This window comes from Apodemus sylvaticus, chromosome 3 (assembly GCF_947179515.1).
Source record: "Apodemus sylvaticus chromosome 3, mApoSyl1.1, whole genome shotgun sequence".
In the NCBI taxonomy this organism is placed as follows: Eukaryota; Metazoa; Chordata; class Mammalia; order Rodentia; family Muridae; genus Apodemus; species Apodemus sylvaticus.
The window spans coordinates 144,168,624-144,183,996 of record NC_067474.1 but is presented as its reverse complement, the minus strand read 5'-3'; the positions used below and the strand labels follow the sequence as shown (position 1 = coordinate 144,183,996).

Here is a 15,373-nt window from a genome sequence, read left to right as displayed (position 1 = left end):
TTTCTCTCTTTTTTGAAATATTTAGTCTTATTTTGTTTGTGTTTTACCTGTGTGTATGAGTATCATGTACATGCAGTGTCTAAGAAGGCCAGAGGCATAATATCCTCTTAAACTGAAGTCAGGAATGATTGTGACTCATGTGTGCTGGGAACCAAACACATGTCCTCTCAAAAGCACCAAGTCAAATGTGCAAAAGCACTGAGCATCTCTCCAGCCTCCAACCACATTCTCTCATTAGGTAAGTAACCTCCTGGAAAAGTAATCCTAGCATCTCACTACTAATTCAGGTTATGAAGCTAGTAGAGGTCACATGGAATCTACAATCTGTTCAAAACCTAGTTTGTAATCCCAGCACTCTGGGAGATTAAACCAGAAGGGGTGCTAATATTCTGAGATTGGGGAATTATAATACTGTGAATTTAAGGCAACCATGGAGAACAGTAAAATTCTCTCAAAACAACAAAAGACAAAAATCAAACCTCTGGGGCTGATGAGATGGCTCAGTGGTTGAGAGCACTGACTGCTTTTCCAGAGGACCTGAGTTCAAATCCCAGCACCCACATGGTGGCTCACAACCATCCGTAATGAGATCTGATGCCCTCTTCTGGTGTGTCTGAAGACAGCTACAGTGTACTTACATATAATAATAAATAAAATCTAAAAAAAAAAAAAAAAAAAAATCAAACCTCTGCTTTGGCTATGTCTAATGTAAATCAAAAATTCCAAGCCTGGCAGTGGTGGCAGCGCACGCCTTTATCCTAGCACTCTGGGAGGCAGAGGCAGGCTGATTTCTGAGTTCAAGGCCAGCCTGGTCTACAGAGTTAGTTCCAGGACAGCCAGGGCTATACAGAGAAACCCTGTCTCAAAAAAAACAAATACAAATAATAATAATAATTTCTAATACCCTTCTACCTACACACACACACACATTAAATCTTACACAGGAATAATTTTAGCCTTCTAGGCTCTCATGAATAAAACGCTGTCTAGGATGAAGTGCAAACCCAGAAAAGTACAGCTGTTTCATTATCAGCCTCTGCAGAGTATACACCAGCCTAACACTCCTCACTCGGTTCTCTAAGGACTTCAGTCCCCTCATATCACATAGTACATTTGCTTCTACATCTCTTTACTTTGGGCCAACTGAGCCAACTGATGCAAAACTCAAGTTTTGTCACCAAACTAACAATCTCTCTGTGTGCTTCCAAAGAAAGTTTTTCCTCCATGCCTTGGTTTTTGATAGTTTTTAATCAATACGTTGAAAGGTATGTAGAAAGTTCTAAATTTTCTCAAATCACTTATGCTTATTAAGGTTCCACAAATTTAGTTACCTACACCAGTCAAGGCAACAGAGCCTCAATCATCAAGAGGATTCATAAGATAGTAAATGCCGTGTTTTCTTACATAAAAGAGCTGCTAAAAGTTACCTATGAATTTTCATATTAAGAAAAAGTTTAGCTGGCCAGTGGTTATGCACTCAGGAATCGAAGGCTGAGACACATGGACCTGAGTTCGAGGCCAGCCTAGGCTACAGAGTGAGTTCCAAGATAGCCAGGGGTAGACTGAGAAACCCTGTCTCAAAAAGCAATAAATAAGTAAACAAAAAAAAATGATGAAAAATTGTCCCTGAAAGCAATCTCATTCTAAACTATAACTGGGGAGGGGTCACTTACAACAATATTAAAACAAAACAATTGGCCTTTGTAAGGCTGTCTGGAAGCCCTGAGATGTCCTGCTTTCCCTTGTTTCTCAGACAAGGGAAAGCCTGGCAAGAGGGGCAACTTACAAGTGAGCAAACACCTAAACACTAACATGTGTCTGAGAGAATTTTGTAACATCTTGGCAATGACAGAACAAAAACTAATAATCTGTCACCTAAGTACCAGAAAAGAAGAAACTAATGATACCTTTTAGGGGAATCTCAACGCTCACTAAAAAGTTATGTGCAGTATTTAAAATGTGATACTTTTTAAAGAAAATGACATAATTTTAAGCAATATATGAAGTAGCAAGTGTAGGCACTGCCTAGCTTTCACACTGTAGTTTGTTTGATTATCACTAATAGGAGTTTTCTTTAAAAAAACCAGCACAGTTTAATCTACCTCCTTTTACTAAGATGCTCAGGTTTAAAAGGTGTTTATTTTTACTACATTGAACTAACCTTCTGTGGACATAAATTTATCTTAAGCAGTTCGCAGACCCAAACTAAACAAATCTCAACTTCAAAAAGCTGTGGCGGCAGACAACATGAACTCAAGCGAAGGCAAAATACTAAAGTTCTGAACCCAGTGTTTCCAAACCTTCAGATAAAGATCCGCAGTCCCTAGTTTACAAAATTACAATGAGCGAAGGCTCAAAATGTTTACTAAAAACTACAAAGGAAACTGCTTATCTTAAAGGGAGAACCACATTTGTAACTTTTACACCAAAACGAAAAGCTAAAGCTATAATCCTATCTTCAGAAGTAACTGGCTTTAAAAACTTAACGCCCAAAAGCCCTCATAAATCATCTTAATAATCCCAGTAATTAATGGGGTGAGCAAAATGATCAAGTGTAACGAAGCGTTATCGTAATTTGCACAATGAAAACGAACAATCCTTCAAAGTTATGGTGAGGATAAAGCCTTCTCTGGTCATCTGTGTGGGAGTTCTTTGCGATGTGGGAGGGGAGCTCTTGGGAAGAGGGGTGAGCTCCACTGGAAAAAAGTTACAGGAGTGTTCCTCACTTAACGTGGGAGTGGTACTGACGAGTAAAACAAATGACCCATGTTTACCCACCGCGATTGTGAGGACCGAAACTGTAGCACTGTGTAGCTATCTACATGTTTTTCCTACTACCTACAGAAAGCCCCTTAGAGAGGAAAGCACACCGACACAGGGAGGCTCAGAGAGGAAGAACACCCCCTCCTCAAGGGAAAAAAAAAGGAAAAAAAAAAAAAAACCACAAGCTCTCACAGAAACAAAAGGCCACAAGAAACCCAGGAGCTTAAAAAGCGATCCGAAACTTCCTGATGGCCACCTCTCCCTATTAAAGGTTTGCAAAATCGCCCACTCCCCCACCGCCGTGGGGGCTCGCCCGAGGACCCGGGCCCACCGCTGCTTTCTAAAGCGATGTATTGTTCCTCCCTCGGCGCCGCCGCGGAAGCTCCAGAAGTCGAAGGAGCCCGCGGGAGCACAGAATCTCCACTCCACGGCCACAAGAGAGGACCTGGGGCTTCTCAGAGCCATCCAAAAATAAATAAATAATAAATACAAAGGAAAAAAGAAAAAGCCGAGCCGAACCGCACCACCAACCTCCAGGGACTCCCAGCAGGGCCGAACGGAGGCACGGAGCCGCCGCCAGCTGCGGGCCGGGCCCCGGCCGCGGCCCGCTCCCCACCCCCTCCTCGCGGATAACAATAGGGCCTCGCTGCCGCCTCCCAAACACGTACGAGCGGAGCGAGCGCGGAGCCTCCGCCAGGCCCGGCGGCGTCTCTAAGCCCTTCTCGCCCCGCCAACCGCTGCTAAACGCCAATACGAGGGGCGCATCGGCTCGTCGGGGGTTCGAAGCACGGTTTGGGGCTACCGGGGCGCGGATACTCACGGGCGGAGCGGTAGGATGAAGATGGATTCCGGCCCCCCGATCTTCGCTCGCCGGCGCTCTCGCTCCCCCTTACCTTTCACTCCGACAACATGGCGGCCCACTGGGGACTGGGCTGACGCGGTGCATCATGGGAGCGGCGCCGGCCCCGGCTCCGGCGGTGGCAGCGGAGTGTGCGGAGCGGGCGGGCGGCTCTAGAACAGGTTGCCCGGTTGCCATGCCAACACCAGGGCCTGCGTGAACTCGGGGAAACTCGCAAGCCACACAACCGCTGTGCCCGCCCGCTGGGGCGAGCGCGCGCCGCCGCCTAGGGAGCGGGGTGGAAGGCGCGGGAGCGCGCACGGAGTGCCCAGGCAGCCGTGGGAGGGATGGGGGGGTTGGGGGGAGGGGATGCCGACCCGGGGCTGTGCACGGACAGTGGCAGAGCCCGGCCCGAGGCTGGGTTCGAGGCCCTTCCAGCCTTCTGGCTCCTGGCCTTACTGCATCTTCCCCTGCCTCGGTTTCCCCAGTGTAACATACAAAAAAAAAAAAAGAGCAACGGAATGACCATGCTGATGGAGTGCAGGACCTCAGTGCAAATCTAATTTGCAGGATCTGGAGCACAATGACAGGGTCAAGACCCTTGTTCAAAGGTCATTATAAATATCAAGGAGCAAACTAAACAGATTAAGATGAGAACTAGAAACAAGAGGTGTTTGCAAGCACTCAATTTTGGTTGGTTGGTTGCTTGGTTGGTCGGTTTTTTTTTATGTGACAGGCAAGGTCTTTTGTTGTAGCCCTGGCTGTTCTCTATCCTACTGAAATCCACCTCCTCTGCCTCTCTGCCTTCAAGAACCATCCACTTTTTTTTTTTTTTTTGGTTTTGGATTTTGGTTTTTTCAAGATAGGGTTTCTCTGTGTAGCCCTGGCTGTCCTGGAACTCACTCTGTAGACCAGGCTGGCCTCGAACTCAGAAATCTGCCTGCCTCTGCCTCCCAAGTGCTGGGATTAAAGGTGTGCACGCGCCGCCGCCGCCGCCGCCGCCCTGCTTTTTTTGTTTTGTTGGGGTTTATTTTGGTTTTTTGTGTTTTTTTAGGTTTTGTTTTTGTTTTTTGGGTTTTTTTGTTTTGTTTTTTGTTTTTGTTTTTGTTTTTGTAGCCTTTTCAAGACAGAGTTTCTCTGTGTAGCCCTAGCTGTCCTGGAACTCAAATTATAGACAAGGCTGGCCTCAGAACTCACAGAGTTGTCTCCACCTCTGACTCCTGAGTATTGGAATTAAAGGCCTCTGCCACCACCACCTTGCTCTTTTTCTTTCTTTCTTTGAGACAGGATGTCATATAGCCCAGGCTGCCCTCAAACTCACTGTGTGGCTGAGATAATTACCTTGAACCCCTGAGCTACTTCCATACCTTCCAACATCTGTTATTGCAGACATGTTCAACCATATCCAGTTTATGCAGTGCTGGATACCAAACTTAGGACTTCAGGCATCTATGTGACACCCTACTACATCTCCAGGTCTCTCTCTCTCTCTCTATATATATATATATATATATATATATATATATATTGGATTTTTGGATTTTGGTTTTTTGGAGACAGGGTTTCTCTGTATAGCCCTGGCTGTCCTGGAACTCACTCTGTAGACCTGGCTGGCCTCGAACTCAGAAACCCACCTGCCTCTGCCTCCCAGAGTGCTGGGATTACAGGCGTGCGCCACCACCGCCCGGCAAGGTCTCAATATTCAAACTCAAGAACATACTGTATTCAGAGAGCCAGCTTGAAATCAGACCTGAAATTACTTAACTGAACCTTCATTTCCCACACTGCTAACAATACTTTGTGAAATCAAGTAGATAATGCATTTAGCTCCATAAAGGCTAGGGCCCTGGACAGTACTGAAGAGCCAGAGTGCAAAAGCATGCAGGAGGAAGAAAAGATGACAGATATGAGAAAATTATACCTTTCAGCTTCTTACCAGACGCTGGGCTCCATACTTTCATCCTGAGAGTCACAGCTTATTCTTTAGTTTCTTTTTTGTCTGTCTGGTTGGTTGATTTGTTTTGGATTTTTGGTTTCTCAAGTATAGACCTGGGTGGCCTAGAACTTGTTCTGTAGATCAGGCTGGCCTCAAACTTAGAGGTCCAGCTGCTGGCTCTGCTTTCTGAGTACTGGGGTTAAAGATAGTGCCACCTCTGTCCAGCTTCATTTCCTTAGATTGAACCTCAGCTTCCGTCATTCATTTAGTGAGATTTTAATGCTGGTTTAGCCATAATCAGGACATATTAGTCTTAAGGGCTCTCTATTCAATCAAGTGAGGCAATCCCAGCAGAGTAAACATCACACATCTCTGATCTCACTAAACTAAACTAAAAATAAACTAAAGAAATTACTTTCAAAGGCTCTAAGACACAAACCCAGCCCCGGAATAACCCTATCAGAGCACAGCCTCCAGCAGGCTCTCGAGACTGCTGTTATCAAGTGTTTACCAGTAGGACATGTGCTGCCCTCAGACTCTTAACATTTCCAAACTGGGGCTGGAGAGATGGGTCAGCAGTTAAAAGCACTGCTCTTCTAGAGGTCCTGAGTTCAATTCCCAGCAACCACATGGTAGCTCACAAACATCTGTAAGGGAATCCAACGGTCTCTTCTGCAGTGTCTGAAGACAGCTACAGTGTACTCATATACATAAAATAAATATATCTGAATTTTTTTCCAAACTAAAATAATAAATAAAGCTGCCGGACTACGAAATACTAGTCATAGTAGACACGACACCAGTATTCCTGTTTTAAAATGAGAAAACGTAGCCAGGCAGTGGTGGCACACGCCTGTAATCCCAGCACTTGGGAGGCAGAGGTAGGCAGATTTCTGAGTCTGAGGCCAGCCTGGTCTACAGAGTGAGTTCCAGGACAGTCAGGGCTACACAGAGAAACCCTGTCTCGAAAAAAACCCAATAATAATAATAATAACAATAATAATAATAAAAATGAGAAAACATAAACAGGGCATGGTGGTACATGCCTTAATCCCAACACACAGAAGAGGAGGCAGGTGAGTCTCTGTAAGTTCCAGGCTAGCCTAGTTTACAGAGCAAGTTCCTGAACAGGCAGGGCCACATAGAGAAATCCTGTCTCAAAAACAAAACAAAACAAAACAAAACAAAAAAAAACTCTAAGTAAATAAATAAATAAATAAAAATGAAAACAGAGAAGGCAGGCCAGGGAAATGGTTCAGCAAGTAAGAGCCCGTACTGCACTCCCTAAACTCAGTTCCCAGCACCCACCTTGCATGACACCGAAGGCTGGTTGCTTCAGCTCCAGAAGAACATACACCTCTTACCCCCTCAGGTACCCAAACTCATTTGTATACACACACACTCACACACACACACTTAAAAATAAAATGAAAAAAAACATATTTTAGCTGGGCAGTGGTGATGCATGCCTTTGATCCCAGCACTTGGGAGGCAGAAGCAGGTAGACTTCTGAGTTCCAGGCCAGCCTTCTCTACAGAGTGAGTTCCAGGACAGCCAGGTCTATACAGAGAAACCCTGTCTCGGAAAAAAACAAATCCCCCCCCCCCAAAAAAAGTGGGATTCTCTCATTCATATAGCCAAACTTATGTATAACATATTATCAATCCTCAGTTCATAAAACTTAAAAAAATTATCTTAGCTGGGCGTGGTGGCGCACACCTGTAATCCTAGCACTTAGGAGGCAGAGGCAGGCAGATTTCTGAGTCGAGGACAGCCTGGTCTACAGAGTGAGTTCCAGGACAGCCAGGGCTACACAGAGAAACCCTGTCTGCTAAAACCAAAAAAAAAAAAAAAAAAATTATCTAATCAAGGGCAGATGAGGTGTACGCCTTTTTAATCTGAACAGTCCAGAGTCACAAACAAGCAGATCTCTGTGAGTTTGAAGCCTGAGCTACACAGAAAGTTCCTCACTGGCCAAGGCTACATAGTAAGACCCAGTCTCAAAAAGAAAGAAAAAAAAATCTAGTCAAGCTGATAAGGAGGAGAATTAGAATGGATTTGAGAAAGGTATTTTTAATCCAATCAGCAGAAACTTAATCCATGTCATTGTAACTGAATGTTACAATGTAACTGAAAAACCTCAAGAAGTCTCTGGGCAGAAACTTCTAGTGAAGATCATTCAAGAAAACCTTGGAAACTGGGTATATGATCCCAGCACTTGAGAGACTGAAGCAAGAGGACCATAAGTTTCAGGCTAGTCACGCTTCATAACAAGACCAACAAGGATAGATAGACTCATGGATGGATGGATAGACAGACAGACAGACAGACAGGCCTTTCAAGTAGGTTTCATTGAGCATGACAGTTTTCAAAGTGTGTCCAGGGACAACCTGGTTACTGACAATGACTCCAGAGACATTTTCAGTCCCTCCTGTACTGTTATTCCTGGCTGATAAATGTTTTTAAAATATCATCATCTTAATAATACCTAAAAAGTTGTGTTTGTAAACACTGTAAAGTCTCTGAGGCAGCCTTTATGTCTTCTAATTTTCTGAAAAGACACTTTGTAATAAGTAGTAGTTGTCATCTGTGTTCCACTAGTCAACTAGCTTGTTAGCAGACTCCCTCAGAAGGTTTCTCTGATTTTCTTTGCTACGCCGTTACCATTCCAACAAGCACTTTGTTTCTTTGCAGATCTCAGCAGACTAACCTCCTCTCCCACAGCCACACCCACCACCCACACCTAGACTTAGATCTAAGTAATCCTCCCATTGTTGGAAAACTAAAAAAACCGGGGACTGGGAGCCTGCACAAGGAGCCCTTAAAAAGCTCTGTTTGACGGTATTGGAAAGCTAAGGAGGAAGTGAAGAATTAATTACTAAGCCAGAGTCTAGGAGGCGCTGAAGTACCCTCCTCTTCTTTCCTTTGGAACTACTTCCCTGGCGAGGATTTTTTTTTTTTTTTTTAAATAAATGGCAGAGGGAAGAGGGGGAGGAGGTTTGTGGTTCTTTTGTGTTCTGTTTTTGTTTGTTTTTGTTGTGGTTTGGTTGCTCAGGTTTTTGTTATGCAGGGGGATAGGGGCTGTTTGTCTATTGGGTTTACGAAACAGGGTTTAAAGATATAGTCCTGGTTTGCCTAGAACTCACTATGCAGACTAGGCTAGCTTTGAACCTGTTCTTGCCTCTACCTCCCAAGTACTAAAATTTCAGGTGTGAGCCATCATCAGACTTGCTAGAAAATATCTTTAAGGTAAACAATGTAACTTCTACTTGTCTTTTATTATAATGTAAACCTTAACTGTTTCTTTGTTTGGATTTGTTTTCTTCCCAGACAGGGTTTCTCTGTATAGCCCTGGCTGTCCTGGAACTCACTCTGTAGACCAGGATGGCCTCGAACTCAGAAATCTGCCTGCCTCTGCCTCCCAGAGTGCTGGGATTACAGGCATGTGCCACCTGCTAACCATCACTCCAGACCCTCTATTTTCCCTACCCCAAGCCTAAACAACTGCTGGTCTATTGTGGGTGGGCCTGGAGCTGTTTGTATTTTGATGCTAATTTTGCTCTCCTGGGAGGGGCTGCAGTCAAGGGGTGAGTCACATCTCAGGAAACTTCTTGTGGGGGAAAAAAATCCTCTAATGAATAAAGGAGCCAATCACTGGACTAGTAGGAGGGACTTCCAGGTTGAAAGGAGATATGCCCTTTTGGACACGGATAGCGAGAGGACATAGCTATAGCGTCTCCGGGTTTCAATGGTGGATCTGTTAGGATTCACCACCAGAGGATTTACATTTAATAAGGCTTACAAGTTAGGATTTTAGTTGTTGCGTCCAGCGATTGAATTACTGTTGTTTCTGAAGTTCGTGTTGTGTTTTCTTTACTCAGTGGCTCATCTGGGTTTGAGAAAGAGAGACAGTGGCAAAGCGTGGGTTTGCCTGAGGTGCACCACAAAGGTTGTGGGGGTTTGGAAGCATGAGGCTGGCGTGGTAGCAACCTGCCAGTAGGAACGTAATGAGCTGAGTGGAGAGATTTTGGAGCTCTGAGTCAGAGAGTCTCCATGAGATAATAACCGGTGAGCCATTGCCCTCTAGTGCATGGCCGGCCAGGCCCCTGGGGCAGAGAGTTGCCTACACAAGCCCGGGGACAGGCCAGGTTGTAGTTGTTTTTCTTTTTCTTTTTTTCTTTCCTTTTTTTTTTTTTTTTTTTTTTTTTTTTGGTATTTCAAGACAGGGTTTCTGTGTAGCCCTGGCTGTCCTGGAACTCACTCTGTAGACCAGAGGCTGACCTCGAACTCAGAAATCCACCTGCCTCTGCCTCCCAAGTGCTGGGATTAAAGGCGTGCGCCACTACCACCCAGCTTTTTTTTTTTTTTTAATATTTCCCTCAACACTGTTCAATTTTTTTCTTATACTTTTACATTACTTGTATGTATACTTGTGTGCGTGCATGTGCACTCATGTGCCGTGGTGCTATTGTGGAGGTCAGATGACACATTCCAGGGGTTAGTTCTCCCTTTCCACCCTACGGGTCCTTGGGATCAAAATCAGATAGATTCTCAGGCTCATTGGAGAGTGTCTTTACTCACTAAACCATCACACGCGGCCTTTTCTTTTTTCAATGCGGTTTGACTCAATCAGCGATTGCATTTAAGTACAGGAGTCACCTGGAGGATTGTTTAGCTGAAGTGGACACAGGTGAAGGAACGTTCTGCTAAAGCAAGATTGTGAAAGGACACATGATGACGGATTCTTTGCTAACGACACGCATGTATTGGTCCACCTTACATTGTGTAGTTGAGCTGCATTTGTCAGGACTCCATAGAGAGAAACATACCTAAAACTTCTGGTGGTGTGCTGCAGTTTCTTGCTGCTTCTGTGGACCCGGGCTGCTGGGCAGAGTGATGTCAGCTGAGACAGACACATGTGCTGGGTCAAGACACATGTCAGGGCAAGACCCTTGGAGGACACATGATGCTTGGAGGGTCTAAATGGGACTAAATGGGACAGACAGTGATGGAGGCGGAGTTTGCTTGCTTATAGAGCTAGCTGTGCAAGGCCTGTGGGTCTCTCATTTTCTCTGATCTTTGCTTCCCTGAGAGAGGCACAGCCTAGACATTTTCCTGGCATCCCTCTGGGTCCCTCCTGTTGGTCCACTCCCCCTATCCTTTCTTTTTTCTTTTCTTCTCCCCTGCCCCCCCCCCCCAGGCAGAGTTTCTCTGTATAGCCCTGGCTGTCCTGGAACTCTGTAGACCAGGCTGGCCTTGAACTCAGAAATCTGCCTGCCTCTACCTCCCAAGTGCTGGGATTAAAGGCGTGCACCACCACTGCCCAGCTCCTCGATATCCTTTCTTTCCCATTACCTTAAAATGTTAAAGAACCATCATTAAAAATATGGTGTAAGCTGGGCGTGGTGGCGCACGCCTGTAATCCCAGCACTTGGGAGGTAGAGGCAAGCGGATTTCTGAGTTCAAGGCCAGCCTGGACTACAGAGTGAGTTCCAGGATAGCCAGGACCACACAGAGAAACCCTGTCTCGAAAAACCAAAAAAAAAAAAAAAAAAAAAAAAAAAATATGGTGTTAAAAATTAAAGTTTCAGGCTGGAAAGATGGCTCAGCAGTTAAGAACACTGAGTGCTCGCTCTTCCAGAGGTCATGAGTTCAAATCCCAGCAACCACCTGGTGGCTCACAACCATCCATAATGAGATCTGACGCCCTCTTTTGGTGTGTCTGAAGACAGCGACAGTGTACTTACATATAATAATAAGTAAATCTTTGGGCCATTGCAAAAAAAAAAAAAGATTAAAGTTTCAAGGGTGCACCTGCATCCCACAGTGAGATATGAAAGGCAGAAGCCATCTTACAGGAGGAGTCTGTTCTCTCCTTCACATCATGTGGCCTCTGGGAAACTGAACTCATGTCACCAGCCTTGGTGACACTTTTACCCACTGAGCAGTCTTTTTGGTCTGTTTTGTGCTGCCTTATTTTTGTTTAAAGATTTATTTAAATATGTGTGGTGCCACATGCCTGTAATCCCAGCACTTGGGAGGCAGAGACAGGCAGATTTCTGAGTTTGAGGCCAGCCTGGTCTACAGAGTGAGTTCCAGGGTAGTCAGGGCTACACAGAGAAACCCTGTCTCGAAAAAAACCAAAACAAAACAACAACAAAAAAAGAATATATTTTCTAAGTGAATGGGTATGTTGGTTTCATTTATTGTTAATTATGAGTGGTTCTGATGATCAAACCCAGGATGTCATATGTGCTGGCAAGCTCTCCAACATGGAGTTCTGTCTATCTCCAAACAAACCTATCACTTCATTAGCTTTTCGCCTTCTTTACCCCCAGCGATTCTTACCTACTATTCTTTAATGCTCTGTTTTGTTCTGGTTTGAGTTTTGCTGCTATTGTTGTTGTTGTTGGAAACATGTAACCCAGGCTGGACTTAAACTCATTTCTACTCCAGGCTGGCTCAAGCTTGCTACAATCCTCCTGCCTCCTAAAATGTGGCTCCTCTGCATCACACCCAGGCTTGGTAGCAAGCTCCTCTGTCTGCTGAGCCATCTTGCTTGCTCTCGTCTCTATTTTTAAGATACAACTTGATGGGTGGTTATGGCACATGCCCTTAATCCCAGCACCCAGGGGGCAGAGGCAGGAGGATCTCTTTGAGTTTGAGGCCAACCTGGTCTACAAAGTGAGTTCCAGGATAGCTAGAGCTACACAGAGAAATCCTGTCTCGAAACACCCTCCCAACCCCCCAAAAACCTCAACAACTTTGAGCATGTCTTCTTGTTTCTTGCATAACATCATTTTCTTTCTTTTTTTTTTCCAAAGATTTATTTTGTGTGTATGAGTACAACATAGCTATCTTTAGACACACCAGAAGAGGGCATTGGATCCCATTATAGATGGTTGTGAGCCACCATGGGCTTGCTGGAAATTGAACTCAGGACCTCTGGAAGAGCAGTCAGTTCTCTCAACCACTAAGCCTTCTCTCCAGCCCCATCATTTGCTGTGATCCATAATTTTGTCCTGTTTTCTCTAAAGGCTTTCTGATTTTCACGTCCCCAACCCCAATCCTGGAGCATTGTGTTGGGTAAGCTATGGTTATGCTCAAGAAGGCACAGCCTGGAGCCATCTTTAAAACAAAGGGGAGAAACTGATACAAAGCCCTTTGCTACAAAGTTTCCTGGTCTTGGAGACCTGAGCCTGGATGGTTTTCCCTTTACTGGAGGAGGAGCTGGTGCCGGGCAGTCAAGGCATAGGGCCTTGGCTTTGTAGCTTCACCTCTAGACTGCTGCAATCTTTAAGCAGGCTAGAGATAAACTTTGCCACATGAATTCTGTGCACACCTACAAGGAGAAATCTCTTTATCCTCATATCCTCCTACTTCCTGGTTCTTCAGGGAAAATATAAGCGCCACAGAGTTGAAGGGAAGTTAATGCTTTACTAGTTCCCAAGAAGTGTAGGTGCTTTAATAAACATGTCCCGATTCTGTGAGTTTGCGGCCAGCCTGGACTACAAAGCAAGTTCCAGGACAGCCAGGGCTACACAAAGAAATCCTTTCTCAAAAAAAAAAAAATTAAAAATAAATGAATAAGCATGTCCCAGATAAAACAAAGGCATCTATCACAAGCTTTTCAACGCCTTCAGGTCAAGGAGATTCTCTACAACTGAAGGACTTTCCTAAGTTTTGCCAGATGGCCACAAGAACCCGAGGGACATCATGTCTTAATGACTACCCAGGAACTAGTTAAGTCAGGGCCCATGCTAGTGCCTGGGGCTCTGTGGAGGGGGATTTTTGTGACTAGCATTCTTCAGTTCCCTGGAACCACTGCTATCTCCCAGATCATAAGAGTAGTCTGCACCAGAGGACATCTGGAGTTGGTGGGGAAGGCTGATTAACCCCAGCACTCCGGAGGCTGAGGCAGAAGAATCACAGTTTTGAGGTCAGCCCCACCTACATAGCTAGAGTGTAGCTCAGGGACAGAGTGTGTACCTGCAATACACAAGGCCCCGGCCTCCATCCCCAGCATAAGCCGTTCGAACGGTGTGCACAGGACGCACACGGAGCCTGTGCAGCCTCAATCCCGCTGATTGCTTGCTTCTTTTGACAGGATCTCACACTATGGCCAGGTAAGCCTCAAGCTTACTTTGTATCCCAGGCTAGCCTCCAGTGTGTACCAATCCTTCTGCCTCAGCCTCCAAGGGCTGGGATTACAGGAATGAACGGCAGCTTCTAGCTTAAATCTTAGCAATTCAACTATTTATATTCAACCATGCTATTTATAATGTCCTTCATGGCCTTCTGCGTGCTGAGCAATCTTCAGCGTTCATATTATTTCTTGGAGTGTGTGTGTGTGTGCACCAAGACACAGGTTTGGAGATCAGAGGACAACCAACAGGAGTGGATTCTTTGTGACCACCTGGGTAGGAATCAAACTCTCAACTTGAAAGTGAATTCCTTTACCACCCCCTCCTAAGCCATCTCTCTGGTCCCTGCTTGGCTCTTTTAAAAGGTTTTCTTGCCTACTTTTCTAATATTTTTTGCTAATATTTTTTCTTCATTTTCTTAGTGTGCTTTTAATCTTATCCCGAGTGCCCTCCCAGACAGCGCTGCTAGTAGCTGTGCCCAGAGCTGCTACTGGCTTTATCCACCTTCAGCCTGGACACTTGGCTTTTGTTTTTGAGATCTTGTTTGCTTCCAGGCAATAGTGGTGCATGCCTTTAATCCCAGCACTTGGGAAGCAGAAGCAGGCAGATCTCTGAGTTTGAGGCCAGCCTGGTCTACACAGTGAGTTCCAGGACAGCCAGGGCTACACAGAGAAACCCTGTCTTGAAAAACCAAAAAAAAAAAAAAAAAAAAAAAAAAAAAAAAAAAAAAAGAGAGAGAGAGAGAGAGAGAGAGAGAGAGAGAGAGGGAGATCATGTTTGCTAATACCATAGGTAAATCAGATTTTTTTTTTTAATTTTCTGTTGTTTTTTAGAGTCCTTGGATACACTTTTAGCTTGTCAGCTCTTATTCCCTTGGGAGTTTTTTATCGCTCTGTCTAGAAATCCTTCTCAGGGGGAGGGAGGTGGAGGCCCCAGAGGCCAGCCCAATCTTATCCAAAGTCCATACACACTGCAGTCGCATCTGGGGTCTGCATGGTGTGCAGTGATGACCCATAAGCTGATCAGGCATCTGCTTCCTGGGTCAACATGTGACCCCGGAGAACCGTGCCCCGGAGGCCTGGGCAATGACCCCCGTATCTCTGTAGTAGGCAGTCAGGTAGTGACTGAACACAGACAATGGTGAGGAGCATACTAAGAAGAAAGAATTTAAACCACTTGTGTGCCAGGCGGTGTCACATACCTGTAATCTCAGCACTTGGGAAGCAGAGGCAACAGGGTCCCCACAAGTTCAAGGCCAGACTGGTTTAAATTAAAACTAGTAAGTTTTAATTTAAGTGAACCAGTACCATGTAGGGGGATCCTGTCTCGGAAAATTAAAATTTAAACTTGCCAGGTGGTAGTAGAGCTCTAATCCCAGCACTTGGGAGGCAGAGGCAGGCAGATACCTAAGTTCAGGGTCAGCCTGGTCTACAGATTGAGTTCCAGGACAGCCAAGGCTACACAGAGAAATCCTGCCTCAAAAGGTAAAAATAAAAATAAAAAATGGCTGGGTGGTAGTGGCGCACGCCTGTAATCCCAGCACTCTGGGAGGCAGAGGCAGGTGGATTTCTGAGTTCGAGGCCAGGCTGGTCTATAGAGTGAGTTCCGAAACAGCCAGGGCTATACAGAGAAACCCTGTCTCGAAAAAAACAAACAAATAATAATAATAATAATAATAAATATAAAAAATAA

General features: G+C 45.1%; 1 protein-coding gene across 19 annotated transcripts in view; it reads right to left on the bottom strand.

Annotated features, from left to right (window-relative positions):
• Nucleotides 1-5,913, bottom strand: part of Pum1 (pumilio RNA binding family member 1) — a 118,278-nt gene extending 112,365 nt beyond the window's left edge. For 7 of the 19 annotated variants that reach the window (XM_052177517.1, XM_052177519.1, XM_052177528.1 and 4 more), the window contains exon 1: nucleotides 5,523-5,912. In XM_052177517.1, the coding sequence (XP_052033477.1) occupies nucleotides 5,523-5,562 (40 nt within the window). In that variant the 5' untranslated portion in view covers nucleotides 5,563-5,912. Of the gene's footprint in view, nucleotides 1-3,583; nucleotides 3,766-5,522 lie in introns of those variants that run through there. The other 12 variants (XM_052177520.1, XM_052177521.1, XM_052177523.1 and 9 more) reach the window with 6 other exon arrangements.
• Nucleotides 5,914-15,373: the final 9,460 nt, after the last annotated feature.